This window comes from Cynara cardunculus, assembly GCF_001531365.2.
Source record: "Cynara cardunculus var. scolymus isolate 2C chromosome LG 13, CcrdV1, whole genome shotgun sequence".
NCBI lineage: Eukaryota > Viridiplantae > Streptophyta > Magnoliopsida > Asterales > Asteraceae > Cynara > Cynara cardunculus.
Genome location: NC_037540.1, coordinates 33,444,020 through 33,463,532, shown reverse-complemented (window position 1 = coordinate 33,463,532; position 19,513 = coordinate 33,444,020). Strand labels below are relative to the sequence as shown.

Below are 19,513 nucleotides of genomic sequence, written 5' to 3'. Positions count from 1 at the left end.
AAATCCATGGGGGAGTTTGGTTCGCATAATGTTTTTGAATAAGATGAAATCTGTTAAAGAAATTTGACTTTCAAGGAATTGGAATGAATTGTTGTCGGGTTATACCTTGGTATTGAATCCATTAAGGAATTGAAATTTGTCTGTTTAGTTCACAGAATGTAGCTTTGGAATTTAAATGAAATATTGGTAAATGACCAAAATGCCCTTTTTGAAAATTTTAAATTTTTTTAAAAGTAAAAATATTTTAATAAATAAAATATAACCATAAACCAAACCACGTTACTAAATTGATATTAAAATTGTCTCAAATAACTAATTCTTTATCATATAAAACAACTAATTCATTGGTGGTTCAGATTGACGGGGCTCAGTTGTGGTTCAGATCAATGGTGTTCGGCTGTGGTTCAGATCAACGGTGTTTGACAGTGGTTCAGATCAGTGGTGGTCCACGGTAGTTCAGATCGGCGATGGTCCACAGTAGTTCAGATCGGCGGTGGTTGGCAGTGGCTCAGATCGGTGGTGGTCCGTTGTGGTTTAGATGGCAGGGTGGTTCAGATGATGGTAGTCGACAGTGGTTCAAATCGGTGGTGGTTCGTAGTGGTTCAGATCGGCGGTGGCCGATGGTGGTTTGCGGGTGGTCGGCAGTGGTTCAGATCAGTGGTGGTCAACGATGGTTCAGAGCGGTAGTGGTCAACGGTGGTGGTCGACAATGGTCATATTGAGTTTTATGAGATTGGAATATATTAGATTAAGGGCATATTCGGTATTATGAAAATAGAAAATTTCATTCCATCAAGATATCATGTAGTTGCTAAGAAATGTTAAATTCTTTTATTTGTGAAATTTGTAGGATTTTAAAGATTCATTTCGTAAAAAGAATGAACCAAACGAGGAAATAAAGATTTGGCAATGGAATTTAACATTCCAATTCCATCATATTTTTTCAGAATCTACGAACAAAACAACCCCATAGGATTTGGATCGCTTTCATATTCTAATACGACCCAACTTGTTGTGTTGAATCCAATCAACACAACAGGTCTGGTTCGTATCATGTTCGATCCTATGTAACTTCATTACCTCATCCTGATCCAAAAGTAAAACCAATAATGAGCATGTATTACGCATGAAAACAAAAGTTGTTCAAACAAATACGCCATTTATTTCGTTATACGATAGCATAACCCTATGCTATCGTGCAAACCTGACCGTCAACAAAGCTTTTAAAAGGGGAGATCGGTTTCGGTACCAAACCACCCACTCACACCCGAATTCATTACTACGACTTGACTCAACATGGCTAGTGATTCTAAGTGAGTTTATGGATGGTTTTCATATCAACGGCTTCGGGCAAGGTTCCCTTATGGACCCGGTCCCACCACTCGTACAAGAAATTGTCAACGATTAACCTGAACCATGGGGAGAGCTTCAGACCCTCTTCCCCAGCATCTGCCTTCCTTACCAACTCTTTCAACTCTTCCGCATTCACATACTTTACATCTTTCACTTCATCTGGATTAGGATTCACACCAACATCACGTACGATGAAAAGCAGGTAATCAACTGCCAATTTAGACCAATACAAAAGTTGATTACAACATTATACATCATAAGAAATACAAAACCAAAACAACCCAAACAGGTCGGGGGGATGTATATAGAGCTGAACTCCGTCCCAAAGAATAGAACAATTGTTCCCGTGGAAGACCTTCCAAAAAAAGGATAAACCTTTTGCTCAAAATATTTGCGGAGATAAAACAAAAGAACTTGAAATAAGAAAGGCAGTACCACAAAAAGAATTTGAGGTTAAAAGTCAAAGGCTTGTGTTCCACAAAAAGGGTCTAACGTCATCCTCTAGAACGCCACCACCATACTGGTCCCACGGCCATCATGGGGAGGTAAGGCCGTTTACCAAATATTTACCAGGTAAGCCTTTACCAGTGTCGGTTACCTTACATGGTTAAGCATGACATTACAATGACCAAGAATCTTACCCGGTAAGAGGCATTGCAAGAACCGAGAATTTTACGATAAGTGAGAAAGAAGACTCTTACCCGGTTAGTGGTTAATAGAATAATAGGTAACAGACGCTTACCAACAATTCATTTTGATGGCAAAAATATTACCCGATAAGAAAATGAGGGTGGTGATGGTGACTCTTGTCGGTAAGTGCTTACTGAATAAACGTTTGGTAAACAACCCCTAAGTCAAAGGTCTGTGTATAGAAGTCAACTGTGCCACTTCTTACGGAAGCAACGGAGTGATGGTAATGGATGGTTTAAAGAGTAGAATTCTCAAAAAATGAGAAGGGCGGGATGGAAATAATAAAAGCTTAAATAATTGAAAAACAAACCCTAAAAACTCAACTAAATTGATCCATCTCTACTAATATGAAGAAAAACATAAATCATGCATCACCTCTTTCTCATAAGTTGATGTTAAATATTAACTCGAAAATATCTGGTTTGACCACAAGTGAAACTCTGAGTCTCTCTTTGGGGAGGATATGGTAATGTTTAAGTGTATGCTTCTAAGAGCCGATTGGCATTCATGTTTGTGCAACTATTTCAACCGAACTACTACAATGGACGTCATTCAAAGTGATGCATTGTGGCCATATGGTTGAGAGGGCAAAGACGTGAATTTGAGCAGGAGATTGAACACATTAAGATACAAAATAAACCGAGATAAGAGATGTTACGTTCATGTTCTCCCCATTTCCCATCGGATGGAGCCTTGTACAGAATGCGACCTAAGGGGGTAAACTGATCAACTGGAACATCTTCAGCAGGGATACCGAGTTCATCCAAGAGCTTCCTCTGTGCAGCGTTCCTGACCCCTAATAAAATTACGACAAAAATAAAAATGAATTCCTCACGATAACTACAATAAAAGGTATTGGGATATCGCATTACCAAGGGCATTTTCGTCAATAAGCTCAGTCTCCCTGTATAGCGGGTGGCTGCAACAAGTGTTTGTCCATACCAGAGGAAAAGTCACCTTGGTAGCAGACCGTTGCTGCGGATATACCACATGTTAGAAAGTTCAATCTAAAAAAGTTGAACAAAATGAATACAAAAGTAAAAAAAACAAAAGAAAACCGAGTACAATGTTAAAAAGCAAAAAGGTACAAGATCATTCAAATGCATAGAATGGAAACAAAACTGAACCAAACGGACACAGTATATCCCACTTGAAAGTAAGGTCTGGGAAGGGTAGGATATAAGCAGACCTTATCTCAACCACCAAGATTGAGAGGTTGTTTTCATGAATACCCTTGGCTTTGCACAAAACAAAGGTGAGTGCAGCAGGCAATAAGACTTATAATATAACAGATAGAAAAGGATCAGTTAAAACCAAGATGCCTTTGGTCCATGGTTCAAAATAAGGCTCTATGACCCTCTGGTTGTGAGTCAAAGTCTCTTTTGAAGGCATGTGTAGGTGAGTTGGTTTGCTGTTTCAAAAAAATAAAAAAATAGGAACCTTTTAGATATTAAGAATAAAAGAAGAAATTCTTGTTTGATTATTTTCTTACACAAATGATATTTTCATGTCTAAGCAAATTGTGGAATTCAAGACTGATGGATCTAGCTCTAACTTCAGTTTATGTGATGATACACAAGATAGATGGGAAGACAATGAGACAAACTACATGTGATCTCCACATCAGTTAAGATCAACTATTGACCCTCTTTAAATACTAGCGCATCCTAAACAAAAATAACAAGAGAATCGGGAACAATATTGGACCATTTAGAGGGTAATGATGCAGGTGAGATCCATGCTGGTATAATATCTAATCCTCCCTCAGTCCCAAAATAAGTGTCTACAATAGAAACGGCACACAGTTTTATACATGCATAAATATCACACTTTTTAGTCAACCAAATGACAACTTTACCCTTATTTAATTTCCTTCTCTTTACAACTCTTAAATATTTGTGCATTAATTAAGGGTAGATTTGAGAATTTAGTTATCTATTTTTGAAATTGAACACTTCTATCGGACAAACATAAATAGAAATGTATGACATTTATTTTGGAACGGGGGGAGTATTACCAATAGAGATTATTTACAGGGGACAATGTGAAAGACATATGAAGGAAGAAGAAAATCACTAACCATTTTAATGTTAGGTAATCAGAAAATCTTTCATATTACTAAGCACGTTTGTAGTGATGACGCAATATGATAACCAGAATCATATTATAATGTCAGGATTACTAGTGTTACCGAGTCCATGTAGCACTAAAACAGATTAAAATGATTTATTCAGTTGTGCAATGCATTGTTAGCATGTAACCATGAAGTCAAAGAGCTCATTGTCCACTTAAGTGTCCCTTTACTTGAAGTCTAATGGCAGATTATTGGTCAAGTGTTGAGAGTTCCCAGCGTCTCTCGTTTTGGAGGATTATTGGTGTTGGAGAAATGTTGACACCAATTTGTAGATTATTTATAATCTTGACAAATCATACTATTAGCCCTTGTATTCACACGCTCCTGAATCTCCTACCTCAATATTAGCACAGGATCCCTAAGAGAGTTGATTACCAGTAAACACTATCTCAGGCAGTGCCATATAATTGTGTCTCTGCCAGTGAATACCTTAGGAATAAAGAAACTACAGAATTCACAATGATGTGGTATATGTGGTAATCATCATAAGATTCCATCACTAATGATGAAAAACAAAAGCAAAAATAAATGAACAATTAATGCTCAGCATATATATATATATATATATATGTGTGTGTGTGTGTGTGTGTTGTGTGTGTGTGCAATTAGTCGTTTGTTATGGAACAAGACTGGTAAAGTGGGACTTTGTTATTGAATATGCATATGTGCAATTATACCAGTAAAGATAGGAGGGGCTAGTTATGCAAAAGCCACCTCCTAGTAGACGATATTTTCTTGCAAACATAAGCGCTACTCAGCATAGCATATCCTTTGATATACCTGAAGGAGTAACTCGTGTTTTGAGTTGAACAAGAAGACACTGAATGCTCTGTGTAGCAAATTTTCTTTTTCAATCTTCTCCATCAAGTGGCCTGCATATTCAGCAATGTTTTTTTCAATAATACAATCATGACAGCGATATTAAGCAACCAATAATTTTATGATGTCCTGATGATTAATTTTTTTAATCAGTGGTCATCATTGTGTTGACATAACGGACATACAATTACCAGGTAAGCAAGTAGTACTTGTTAAGCTATTGATACATAAAAGTTAAGACGAGGCTTATATGGGCCACAGATAAAAAAAAAACTGTGGAATGTCCTATTCATCTTTAGAAACAGTAGCACACATTAGCATCTTTAGCATGTATGTCTCCATTTAACATTCCTCGCAACTTATTTAGTGAGTTCTATAGCAAAATCCATCCTTGTGAACAAGGTGGTTGATGAGTTGATGATAGAAAAGTAACCAAGGTAATAGAACAAGGTCTGTAGATTAAAAGTAAACCAACTGTGTCCCAACAACTATATGTATCATCAATATCATAGGATAACAACTATGATGTTAGTATTTGTCATTTCAAACAAACCCAACTCTGATAAGAGGAAAGCATCCAGCAATGAGAAATAAGGTCTATATATTAGAAGTATATGATCAACTGGATCTTTCTAACAAAATGGTGCTAATAAGCTCTCTTATGATGTGGAACAATGGAAGGACTTTGTTAAAACTGTTTTCACTTATCAAGTGCATAGTGGACTTGGAAATAAAGTTTTATGCCGCTTGTGCCTTTGTAGCAGAGACACATAATCAATTTTCACATTAAACAAGCTCACAAGAGATGCTCAATGGCGACAAGACACCCATCTTTTATCAACTGGTCTGCATGCAAGCATTAATGAATAGAGAGATTACCAAAATGTAACAGCGAATTGAAATAATTTATTTCTTACATTATGCGCAATGGAGAAAAGACGTACTGAAAACATGTTGCCTAGTAAACAATAGCCTCCATTCTTACAATACTAAAGGTCTCAAATAATGGAAGCAGACTTCTTTGGGTGAATTGGTAGAAACAGTCAGATTGTTTTCCATATATAATGGTTGATTTCACTTTTTGTAGCAAAACCACAAGAGTTTTATTGTACAAGATTCTTAGTCATAAATGACATTTATACACTAACATAATCTCACCAATACAAAAGGAATTTGACACAGATAGTTTAGGAGTTATATACAAAATAAATTTCACCAACACATACACTGCCTTAAACTTTTCTTGCACCAACAGAAATACTTTAGGAACTACTTTTAGAACGGTCAATTTGATGAGAAGAATAGAATGCACAATCTTAGGCACAATATGTGCTTAGAGAATTACAACATTCAAGCCACTCCAAAGCAGATAAGCGAAATCATACTTACAATTGTATTTGGTATCATGGCCAACAACTTTGTCATTCTCATCCACCAAAATGCATCTGCAGAAAATTTGAAGGCCCAAAAACTGTCACTAAATTGGCACAGCCCATACCTTATGAAGTCAAATACCGAAACTTGAATGTAAACATCAAAATCTTTCATAAGTTGATTGACCCCAGACAGGAAAAAGAAGTAACTCTACTTTTTTATAATAGTTCTCAATTATTAAATTAAAAAAATTCCATGAATTAAACTGAAACATAGAATCAGAATTCAAACCTACATAATAGTAGAAACATACGCCACATGATCTTGGTCAATTTAATATGAAGATAAGAATAAAGAAAAATCTTTTAATAGCCTCTTCTTTATTTTTAGACCAAACCAGTCCATCAAAAGGTTTAAAATTCTTTGCATATGACTAGCCCACAAACCTGAGCCAGCTTGTTAAACAAATATGAGATGCTCCAACCACCAAAACCAGAAGTCAACCAAAACAAATAAAATAAGATGAACACAAATTTTAGTAACGTTATCAAGTGGATCAAAAGAAATTGAATTTAGTAACATATTACTCCTCTAATTCACAGCATGTGGGTTGACTGGGTTTGTGATTGATTTTAGAACTTCCTAGAACACTGGCATACTTGCAACTTTACAGTAACTTATGAAGAGCTGTTGCTTCTTTTTCTGACCGAGTAGCACCTTACTTGTTAAGATACAGAATAACTTAAAATATTGCGAGAACAAGAGACTTTAAGCAATTTCTATGGTTGTTTAGCATAAAAATACAAATACTGTGGTTAGAAATGTTCGCACCAATAACTACGCTAGAACGAGCCTAAAAAAATCTCAACATTTACAATTTCATTGGTCATTTTACATCAAAAACACAAGTAGTATGGTCAGAAATGCCCACTCCAGCACAGTTTAGGCGTTCTTTCTCCATTTCTTTTAACAGTGAAACTACAATTAGCGTTAAAATCAGAGTAGAAATAAACATAGGGCTAAACTTGAAGAGAAAACTCAATAAAGTTGTAGTAAATGAAGCAAAAGAGAAAACCGACTCGTCTTCGAACATGAGACGTCTCTGGACAGCATCCATGCCGGAATCGTCACCCATGTCGAGGGTGGAAAAAGGGCGGAAGAGAACAGTAGCGACGGTGAGAGAGGGGAATCGAGTGAAGGGAGATTTAGGAGGTAGACAGAAGGAAGGATATGGAGAAGAGAGGATGGTGGTAGCAACGGTTTTAAAAGGGGGAAATTTCAACATTTTGGCGAATAGGACTTGAAGATCCGTTGCCAGTTGTTGAAATCAAAAACAAAAACGGCGATATCCACCTAACATAATACTATCAATCAATCCATGAGCATTTACAAAAATTAAAATAACCTTTTTGGTTCTCGTAATAAAATCTTTGGGAATTGAAATCTGTTAATTAAATTGATTATATGCTTGGTCAGTAGAAACTAGAATTTATCTCTTCAGAGTTTAATGTTATCAAGTATTTTTGGTATAATTATAAATTACTTGAGATCGACTAGATTACACGGCAAACATAACATGAATGAGGATGTGTGGAGTATACACTCACAAATGTTAGACATATCACCTTAGATCGTCTTAAGGTGGGGTCAAGGGGTTGCACCCTCATACGGGGCGTCCAAAGGGTAGTGCCTCGAAACTTTTACAGGTTCTATGAAAAGGATTATTTAGGTGGCGTTTGGTTCACAGCTGAATTGGGATATGTCAAATGAATTGGAAGGAAATTTAACCAGGTTTTATTTTGTGTTTGATTTGACAGGAATTTGAATGGAATTTGTGAAAACAATTTGAACTTGTTTGTTTGATTTGCTAAATATAACTTCAAAAAATAAATTACCAAAACGTCCATTTATAATCTGTTTGTTTGGTTCATTGAATATATTGGTGGTGGTGGGATGGAGACGATAGTGGTGTCTATGGTAGTGACTAGTGGTGGTGAGTGGTAGTAGTAATGGCGGTGGTGACGACAACCAACGACAATGATGGCGACGACAACCAACGACAATGGTGGTGGTTGGGGTGAAGGTGATGGTGATAACGGTAGTCAGGGTAAATGCGAAAATGATAATTGTATAGAAATTAATGGCTCAAAGTTATTTTCTTTTCATTAATGGTTAACAGAATAAATATAGGAAATAAGAAAATAAAAATGGAAGTCCCTAAACTTAAGGCACAAGGTAAGAGAAGATAACTATGGAAATTATTCTATTCCAATACTCCCTCTCAAGTTAGAGCATGGAGATCTCGAGAGCCCATCTTGTCAAGTAAGAAACGAAGTTGTGAAGCACACAACCCTTTGGTGAGAAGATCAGCAATCTGCATTTTGGAGTCAATCGGGAAAGGTTGGATTTCTTTGGAATCAACTCGTTCACGAACAAAAAAAAACAATCCATCTCAACATGCTTAGTTCGCTCATGAAACACAAGATTATTAGTTATGTGATGAGCAGTCTGATTGTCAGAGAACAATGGGTTTGGGCCAGCGGAAGCAACATTGAGTCCTTGTAGGAGCCATCAGACCCATAGGATCTCGCTAACAATGGAAGCCATCGATCGGTATTCTGCTTCGGTAGAGGAACGAGAAACAACGGACTGCTTCTTAGTTTTCCAAGAGATGGCAGCACCACCTAGAAGAAGAACATAACCGGTCCTGGATCAACGTGTGTAAGGACATCCAAGCCAATCAGAGTCACAATAGGCCGTAAGAGTATAGCCGCCTGGCCGCAGAAGCAGAACATCTTATCCGGGTGTGGTTTTCCGGTATCAAAAGGTGCGATCCAACGCATCCATGTGGGGTTGTCGTGGATCAGCCACAAATTGAGACAAGATATTGACAAAGTAGGCAATATTCGGTCGAGTGGCTTGCAAATAAAGGAGGCGACCAATTATGTGTCGATAGCGGCTAGCATCAACTTGAGGTTCATCGTCACTTTTGTCTAGCTTATGGTTTTGCTCCATAGGAAAAGAACTTGGTATGCATCCTTCGAAACCACAATCTGCAAGAATGTCCAAGGTTTATTTTCTTTGGCTCAACACCAAACCTTCGACAGTACGAGCAACTTCTATGCCGAGAAAGTACTTGAGATCTCCGAGATCTTTGATACTAAATTTGTTGTCGAGTCGGTTTTGGTGTGTTGCATTTTGGTGATGTCGTTGCCAACTAAGAAGACGTCATCGACATATATGAGGCCGCTAAAAAGTTTCCTTTTCGATGGTGGATGAACAAAGAGTGGTCCGCCTTGGATTGTTTGAATTTAAGAGCAAGAAGAGCATTGGTGAACTTGTGATACTAGTTCCGCGAAGCTTGCTTCAAACCATAGATGGACTTTCTCGATTGGCCTACTTTTGTTTCACCTTCTTTAGCAAATCCTTGTGGAATTTTCATGTAAATCTCTTTAGTCAAATCACCGTGCAAGAAGGCGTTGTTCACATCAAATTGGTGGGTAAACCAATTGTTCTTGGTAGCTACTGCCAAAAGAGCTCGAACCATGACTACTTGACGGGAGCAAAAGTATCATTGATGATCTATTCCTTCTGTCTGTGTGAACCCTTTCGCTACACGACGTGCTTTGTATCTCTCAACGTCCCCATTGGGCTTGTATTTGACTTTATATACCCACTTGGAGTCAATGGCACACTTTTCCATCGGGCAAGTTTTCGAGTGCCCATGTACCATTTTCTTCGAGAGCACGTATTTATTTTCTCATAACCTCTTTCCAACGCTCGTCTCTGATGGCCTGATGAAAGAATTTCGGCTCATCGGTGGAATCGATAGCCGCTAAAAAAACTTTATGAGAGTTAAAATGCTCATACGAGACAAAATTAGATAAAGGGTGCACCGTCGAGGAAGTTTGAGTTGTGGGGTTTGAGCATTGTCAACCGAAGGGGGGAGTTACACGACGAAGTCATCGAGAGTTTTGGTTGAGACCAATGTCGGTTGGGTCGACTCAGCTGATCCGAGGGGTCTGGTATCGCTTCTTCTACCTCATAATCCATGTTGCCCATGTTATTCAAGACTGGGCTGGAAGTCTCGTGATCTAGGCCTTCAGGGAGAACTTCATGACCCAAGTCATCGTCATTATCCTGCTGATCGTTCTCAGAAGGGCTACTGAAATCGAGGGGCCCATGTGGGTCATCAGTTAGGCCAATTGGTCTTGTGGATCGAAGGGATCTGTTTCCTCTTGTGTATGGGCTAATTTTTCAAAAGGAATTTTATTCTCACAAAATCGAACATCCATGGATATAATGATATTCTTCTCTTTAATGTCATAGATTTTATAACCTTTTGTACCTTGCGGGTACCCCAAGAACACCCTCGGTCTCCCCTTCACTTCAAACTTGTCTCCATTGGTTGTTGTGTTTCTATAGTAGGTTAGACACCCGAAAATCTTCATGTAACTGTGATCTGGCTTTTAATTAAAAACAATTTCGTAGGGTGTCTTGTTCCCAATGATCTTGGAAGGCAACCGATTGATGATAAACGTTGCTGTCAAGACACCTTCTCCCTAGAATCTTTTGGGTAAACTGGCTTCAAACCTTAGGGCTCTAGCGGGTTTCAAGCAAATGTCTGTGTTTTCTTTCCACAACCCCATTTTGTTGTGGTGTGTGTGCACAAGTAGTTTCAAGCAAAATCCTGTGTTCATTGTAAAACTTTAGCATGTCACTTGAAGTAAACTCACCACCATTGTCTGTATGGATTCTTTTGATGGGTTTTCCAAATTGAGTTTTTATATGTTGTGAAAACTCATCAAACGGTTGCTTGCTTCGTGCTTGAATTTTAGAAGAAAAACCCAGACAACTCAACTAAAGTCATCGAATATGGTTAGAAAATAATTTGCCCCAGAAATAGAAGGAACACGATATTTCCCCCAGATATCACAATGTATTAACTCAAAACGATCATTGGTTTTAATATTACTATATGGAAAAGGAAGTCTGGTGTGTTTTGCCTTGGAACAAGAATCACAAATCTTATCAAAAGAAATATTACTAAGAAAATCTATGTGAGTAAGTTTATCACCGGATGCGTGTCCCAATCTTTTGTGCCAGATATCCACAGTCGTAGTCATTGCCTTCTTCTCACCTCCAATCATCCCCATTCGTTACAGACCATTCTTGCACTCACCCGCACCAATCAAGCTCCTCGTCTGAAGTTTCTGCATGACATAAAAATCCAGAAAGAATGTTATAGCGGACTGAAGAACCATGCTCAGTCTACTAACGGATAAAAGATTACAAGTAAATTTGGGAATGTGTAAGACTCCTTTATTTTAGTTCTTCCTGGCAAAAGACATTCTCCTTTCCTTTCAACCGGTATTGCATCCCCATTGGGAATGACAATCGGGGTTTTAAAGTAACTTTTGGTTTTATTTTCAAGGATACTACCATCGCAGGTGATGTGATCAGTAGATCCTGAGTCAACCACCTAATAATCATTGTCATTACCGTTACCAGTCATAAACGCCTTTTGAGCATTAACTTCCTTACTGGAGCTTTCATTTCTGAAAAGTGCTTCAAAAAATACTCATATTGTTCGTTGGTTAGTCCGAGAATTGGAGAGTTGCATCCAGGTTCGATGAAGGCGGCTTTAGGTTTTGTTTCTTCATGTTTCTTGTTTCCTGACCACCATTCTGGATAGCCTATCCGTTTGAAACAACCGTCTCGTGAATGCACATCCTTTCCATAGAAGGTGCAATGCTCGATCACGTCAACCCGTTTGGCATCCTTTTGAATCGGTTTGTCACGCTTTTGGTTCTAGTTTCCTTCTCGTCGTATCGGTACAAAAGCCTTGAAAGCAGCAACTTCGGTAGCCGACTTCTTATCTGCTGATATAGCTCTCTGGCACTCGTCCTCAGCCACGAGGTGGTACACATTCCCAAGGCTTGGTATGGGATTCATGGCGAGTATTTGGGTTTTGATCATGGAGAAGTGACTATCAAGACCCATGAGGAACTCATAGAGCCTTTCTTTCTCTCTCAACCCACTTACCTTTTTGTCGACGTCGCATGTACAACCGTTCCAAGAACACTTGGGCACCGGCAACACAGATCCAATCTCGTCCATAGGCTACGTAACTTGGTGTAGTTGACTGAAACGGTGGCTCCATTCTGATGTGTCATCAATGGGGTTTGGTTCAATTCGTATGCCCTCGGCGCGCTTTCTTTTCCAAAACGCTCCTTTAGATCAGTCCAGATCTCAGAAGCGGTGTTGGCATACTTTACCTGGATCTTATCTCCTTCTCCATCGCAGTCGTTAGCCAACCTTTCACCATGGCATCACAACACATCTAGAGCATGTAGTCAGTTGAATCCTTCTCTGGTTTCTTGATTTACCCATCAATGAAACCTGCCTTGTTTTTGGCAAAGAGAAAATTCATGATCTCCTGAGACCAATCCCTATAATTGTTGTCAGTAAGAATTTCGTTGACATGCATCTGTTTCAGATAATCTGAGGCATGAATATACAGCGGGGAGTTCACGTCTGGTCCGCTTTCGTTTTTCTTTCCAGCCGAACCTTCAGTGTCGCTGGTCATGATTTGTTGAACGGCTAGGGTTTTGTGTGTTTGGTTAACCTGCTCTGATACCATATAGAAATTAATGGCTCAAAGTTATTTTCTTTTCAATTACAGAATAAATACATGAATTAAGAAAATAAAAATGGAAGTCCCTAAACTTAAGGCACAAGGTAAGGGAAGATAACTACATAAATTATTCTATTCCAATAAACTGTGGTTTACGATCAAGCCCTCGATTTCTAACATTTAGTTTGCTAAACATATATTCGAAATTATAATAAAAAATAATGATCAATGGCCAAAATACCCAATTACAACATTTTCATATTCAATTGCTTAGAATATAAATACTATATAATGGTAAAATTAATAATAATTTAACTGGAGTTGGTGGTGGAGCGACGGTAACGGTGATGACAATGAAGACGACGATAGGGATGGTAATGGACCCCGACCCGTCGGGTAACCCGGTCCACCCGCCCCGATCGGGGACGGGGATTCCCCGAAAAACCGGGTCCCGGGGACGGGGACGGGGATCCCCGCTTGAAGCAATCCGGGGATGGGGCCGGGGACGGGTATAGCACTCCCCGCCCCGCCCCGTACCCGTTTTATATATATATATGTTTTATAAAAATTTGGGCTTTGGGCTGTAAAATGTTAATGAATGCATCCTTCCTCCAGCCCATTCCACACTCCACACACTTAACACTTTTCTCCTAAATCGTAGAACCTAATCGGCTTTGATATATGATATCTCTCCATTTCTCCTCCAAGTCTAGGACCTCCAGTCCACGCACGGCGGCCGGCGCTGCTGCTCTTTCCTCCAGACCGCTCCACGCACGGCGCTGCACTGCTCTCTCCCGACAGGCGACGGCGACAGGCCCACTGCGACAGGCCCACGGCGACGGCGACAGGCTGACGGCGACAGGCGACAACCCTACTCCCTCTCCGGCTCTCCCTCACGGCGACAACCCTACTCCCTCTTCGGCTCTCCCTCTCGGCCTCTCCCTGGTGTGTTATGTCTTGTATTCTTCATCTTCACTTCTTGTAAGTTCACATGATTTACAAGTTYTCTATCATAGTTTCTGACACGGGTATATTTCTTGTTGRTGATTGCTGCAGTGGAGATGTGAAACTGACAGAAGTGKTGGTAAGTGATAAGCTAGAGGAGTTCCGTGCTGCGAAAGAGGTAATGCCTAATTAAGAAGTTGTAATCTTATAGGATGTCAAATTGATGACCTGCATCAATTCATCAAACAAAATGAAGGTTTTATAAATGGATGTGTTATTTCATAGATTTGATTACCTTGAAATGATGACTCTGATTGTTCAATTACAGAAGTGTTGGTAAATGATGTCTTTACCTAATTACCTTACCTATTTACCTACTTGCCTTCTTGATTTGTGAACTAATGTGGACCAAATTGATATATTATTGTGGTTGGTCAATTTATTTAAACAAATTAGGTATACATACATACTGAGTATCTTTCATTAATTTTTGATGCTTTTAAGTTTGTATTTTGTAAGTTTATTATAGATTCTCATTAATGGTTTTTTCATTCATATTATGTCATTATCATATACAAACTTTTTAATTTTAGATGGAAACTTCGGATAACGGAACATRCATGGTGATAAGAATGAGATGGAAGGAAACAAGGAACAACTAACAAGTGGTTGTTTTATTTTTTTTTTATGGTAGATAGTATGGAAATTTACTTGATATGTTTTGGTTCTTTCGGATATTACTCGATGTAGTTTTAGTATGTTTGACGTAAACTTTGATAATATTAATTAGTTTAAACTTTTTGGTCTTGTTTAAGTCTTATTTTAATATTAAAAAAAATCCCCGTTTCCCCRTTGGGGATCCCCGTTCCCYGTTGGGGACGGGGATGGGGATGTGATCATAATCCCCGGTGGGGACGGGGACGGGGACGGGGACACATACAGGGATCGGGGACGGGGATGGGTATTGGGGTCCCCGCCCCATCCCCGCCCCATTACCATCCCTAGACGACGATAGTGGTGGTGATAGCGGAAGTGATGATGATGGGGATGGGGATGATGGTGGCAGTGGTGGTCATGGAGACGGCAATGGTGGTGGTAGTAATGGGGACAACTAACGACCATCGTGGTGAGATGGAATGAATTATAGTAAATATAAAGGTAGCATTGTCTTTCTCAAAAGATGGGATGAAAAGAAATTAAAATTTCTTATTAGAACCCAAGGAATTTAATTATGTAGTACGTAGAATTGAAATTTCATACTAAAACTCAGAATAATGAAACAAATGCAAGAATGAAATTTGATCAATGGAATTTGATGATTCCAACTTTTTCAGATTCCGACGAATTAAACCCCACCTAACTATTATCCTTATGGGATAGAGACAATGTCTACGTATATTCTACTCTAAATCCTACAATATACCGGATTGGTTTGATTTGATATAAATTGATATATAAATAATGGAAGCTTTGATATAAATTATAGAACTTTTTTGTTCTTTTTTTTATTATATTTTTATTTTGAACCATGTCATTTGACCTAATTTATTAAAATTTTAAAATAAAAATAAATATTTAAAAAAAATATATAGTATTAATTATCTAAAATGTTGCATAACATAAACAGATAAAAAGACCAAAAATTAAACTTATTGTATCAATAAGTAAAAAATGTAATTATCAAAGAAAATGATATATCATTTCATCCATTTATTTTACAAGTTACATGGTTTTGGAATTTTCTTTGACAATTTAAGTTTCAATATGGAAGAAAACAAAAACTGAAAAAACATAATGATGTAAAATATTCGTCTTTTCCAACTTATTACTATATCTTGTAAAGCATAAAAAATGCATGTTAATTACATCCATCGAGATAAAAATCCATCTAATGATTCATAATTGTTACGTTTTCAACTTTTTATCATTTTCGTTTGAACGTCAGTCATATTGTATATAATGTTATATTTATTTATCCAAATTATTTACCTTCAAAACCTTTATTTCCGAGGAACCAAATTTTAAACATGTATTTTGGAGAATCAACTTTAAAAACTTATTTTTTTAAGAAAACATTGACCAAACGAGAACAATGTCATTCAAATGTCAACATTCGTTTTATCAGATTATTCTTCCTAGTGTTGTCTTTGTATCTCAGATGAATAATTGATATTACATCGTTTAATCAAAATTGAAAAAGTTAACATAAGTCATTATGAGAATATACATGTATGTTGTTGGGTTTGAACAATAACAATGTCAAAATAAGAGATACGATGTTTTAGCCAAAAATTGCACAATATGTTCTAAGGTCAGACGTTTGTACAATGGCTATAATTTGTAAATTTCAACAAACAAACAGAAGATTTTTGTGACAAGGAAAATTCCAAAAGAAGGGGAAAAACCACGGGTTATCCTGAGATACACCGTGTGACTAGTTACACCAAATAAGGATGTCGTCCTTTTACACTAATACGGTAAGTATAATTTGGTTGTGAGAAACTAAAAATAGTCGTGAGTTGTGAGATACTTCAGTATAAGTTTTAAAGAATGTTCCAGAGAGAATTTGTAGACCATCGAGAGCAATATCTTCCCTCCTTGGCTTCCCTCGTTGGCTTAAGATCTTTGTATCTATACTTGAACACCTACATGAGTTACAATTATGCTATTACTACATTTGACTCCATAATTATCACTCTTTATGAATACTGACTGTTATTAATGTATTTGTTTAAATCTTGTAACCGCTCCATTTATGAGGATTTATTACTACTTTAAATAAGACAGTTACTTTTTGAGTGTTCTTTATATTACATAATGAAATCATATCACTACATGTCAAGTTTTAGGACATATGTTAAATGTTGGTTGTAAGATCTGGTGATCTTACAATTCATACGTTAGTCTTGAGATTCTGATGATCTTATGTCGATCTGGTCTCTCTCATAAGACTAAGGACTAAGTCATGTGTTGATCATGGTTGTACGATGTGTGTCGTACTTTTTCTTGCGATGATTGTGAGTTGTATCTCTGTAGAGATCGTCTTTAGCTACATAGTGACAAGTGTCATTAAGACATCATCTTGAATGATTAATGGCATGTGACTTCTTATTGTTGTTAATTCGAGCGTCATTTGTCAAGAGAGTCTTCTTATGTTGGTCGTAAGAATTAAATGTGGTTGTAAGATGTGAATTTTTAATTAAACACACAAGAACGTTTATATCACATGCAATTTTGAACTAAAGTCACATGTGAATTCGGTCCAGTTAAAGCTCTTAAATGGTTGCGCCAGATGCATGCACACACGCCCCTGCATTGATCTAACTTAAATCCTATGTGATTTTTAATCCAAAACCACATGCGATATAAGCGTTCTCGTATCTCTTATTTTGACTTGGGGGCGTTTACTAAACACTTACTTGGTAAGTGCTTACCGGATAAAGTTTCTTATCGGATGAACATGAGAAGGGCCAAGAATCTTACCGAGTAAGAGCGATGAGAATGATGGAGAGTCTTACCCGATAAGTGAGGATGACGACTCTTACCCATGTAAGCGCTTACCCAATAAATTGTAGCATTCGATATGGTTTGATGTACTAAAATATTGCGCATCAAACTAAATCATAGTGTGGACTCCTATTGGTAAGTGCTTACCGAGTAAGCAATTAGGTAAACGGCCCCTTAGTTCTTATTTGAACTTCCCGCTACATATCTAAGTGATTCACAAGATCATTCTTGGCATTTCATAAGCTCTAAGCGAGAAGTTAAAAAGTACGATTTTTTTAATTTTTTTTTATCATAGAAACAACATTGAATTCAAAAAATACTAATAATTCATATAAAAACATTTTTTCGAGTATTTCTAGATGCAAAATCAATCAATAATGATTTCTAAAATAATATTATCTACCATATCATTTTTACACACAACACCGTCAATCCCTTCTCATAGACAAAAATATTATATGATATACCTTTAATATATGAATTGACATCCATTGACTAAAGTAACAATATATGTAAATCAAAATAAAACAACTGGATTTCCATGTCACATCATGTTAATGTCTTTCATCACCGTTTTTAAACTTTAGGGTTGAAGCAAATTTTTTTGGGAACCATTAATTAATCTTAGAATCAAAAGCTCACATTGGTTATAACTTGAGATCTTATTCTTATTTTAGAGATATTCGTGTGAGAACTGCGCGTTGCGCGGTAACATGAGTACTTTGGTTAACGATATGAAGATTGTCTATATAAATATATGTTAGTTGTTAATAGAATCATCAACAAATAGTATTCAAATAATTCGAAAAAGTAAATAATATCTAATCAGTGAAATTTTAATATATATATATATATATATATGGCTCATTCAAGGGAGAATTGATTAGTTTGTAGTAACCGCGAGATCCAATGTGAACCACTCGTTTGAGATATTTAAGGATATTTTTTAAATAAACTAAAAGAGTAATATAGTAATTCTATTTTTGACAATTAATCAAAATATTTAATTAAATTTTTTAGAATGAAATATGTAATTAAAATTAGTTACCTAATATATCAATTACCTAATATACATCGTATTTTAAAAGACGTTTGTGAAGCAAAGTGTATCATAGTGACAACATTTACAATGTTTCACGTGTATCAAAATGTATTTTCTTTGTTTTATGAAATGTATCATAGTGTACATTTTCGTTATTTTCATTGCTTTACAAAGGGTATCACATTATGCATCTTGTATGTATATCTGGGTATCAAAATGAATATTCTTTGTAGATATCATAATGTGTATCTTGTGTTCACATAAGGTTCATCGAAATAAGGTTCGCTGGAGAGAGGAAAGAGGAGAGATGAGAGAGGATAAACGCCCTTGATTAATATTTTAAGTTAAAATTACCAAAATTATCAATTTTCTAATTTAACCTTTGATTTATGGTTGAGATTGGATCTCAAGGTTACCACAAACAAAACAGTTCTCATTTGATTAGGCCCATATTTATATAGGGAGAGAGATGAGTGATCAAATGCAAACCACCAATATTTATACAAAGTATGCAAACCACCCTCATCCATGATTTTATTGTTTAACCTTATGAAATTTTTTTCATGAAATTGTTTAATCTTATGAAATTGTTTCATATAATACATTTTTTCTGATGAAGTTGTTTCATATAATACTTATGAAATTTTAATGAAACTGTTTCATGTATTTTATCTAAAATTAATATAATAAAGATATAAATCTATGATTAACACCCTCTAGAATAAAATGATTAATCAACCTCTCATAATTACAAAAAAATGAACAAAATACAAAATTATGATTGGTTTAATGAGGTTTTTACGGTTTGTACAAATATCATGGTTTGCAAAGTAAATATCCTCTATACATACATACATACATACATACATACATACATACATACATACATACATACATACATACATACATACATACATATATATATATATATATATATAATACACGGTTTTATGCGAAGTACTGTTTATTGATACATATTACTTAAAATTTAAGATTACAAGTAAATTATGTG

General features: G+C 36.6%; 1 protein-coding gene across 1 annotated transcript; it reads right to left on the bottom strand.

Moving 5' to 3' along the window:
- Positions 1 to 1,101: 1,101 nt before the first annotated feature.
- On the bottom strand, positions 1,102 to 7,693 carry LOC112524462 (isopentenyl-diphosphate Delta-isomerase I-like). Its single transcript, XM_025134282.1, has 6 exons — positions 7,450 to 7,693; positions 6,386 to 6,441; positions 4,958 to 5,049; positions 2,916 to 3,018; positions 2,702 to 2,839; positions 1,102 to 1,563 (listed from the first exon to the last, which is right to left on the bottom strand). The coding sequence occupies exons 1-6, from the start codon at positions 7,653 to 7,655 to the stop codon at positions 1,310 to 1,312; spliced, it is 849 nt and encodes a 282-aa protein (XP_024990050.1). The 5' UTR covers positions 7,656 to 7,693; the 3' UTR covers positions 1,102 to 1,309.
- Between the last annotated feature and the right edge of the window lie 11,820 nt (positions 7,694 to 19,513).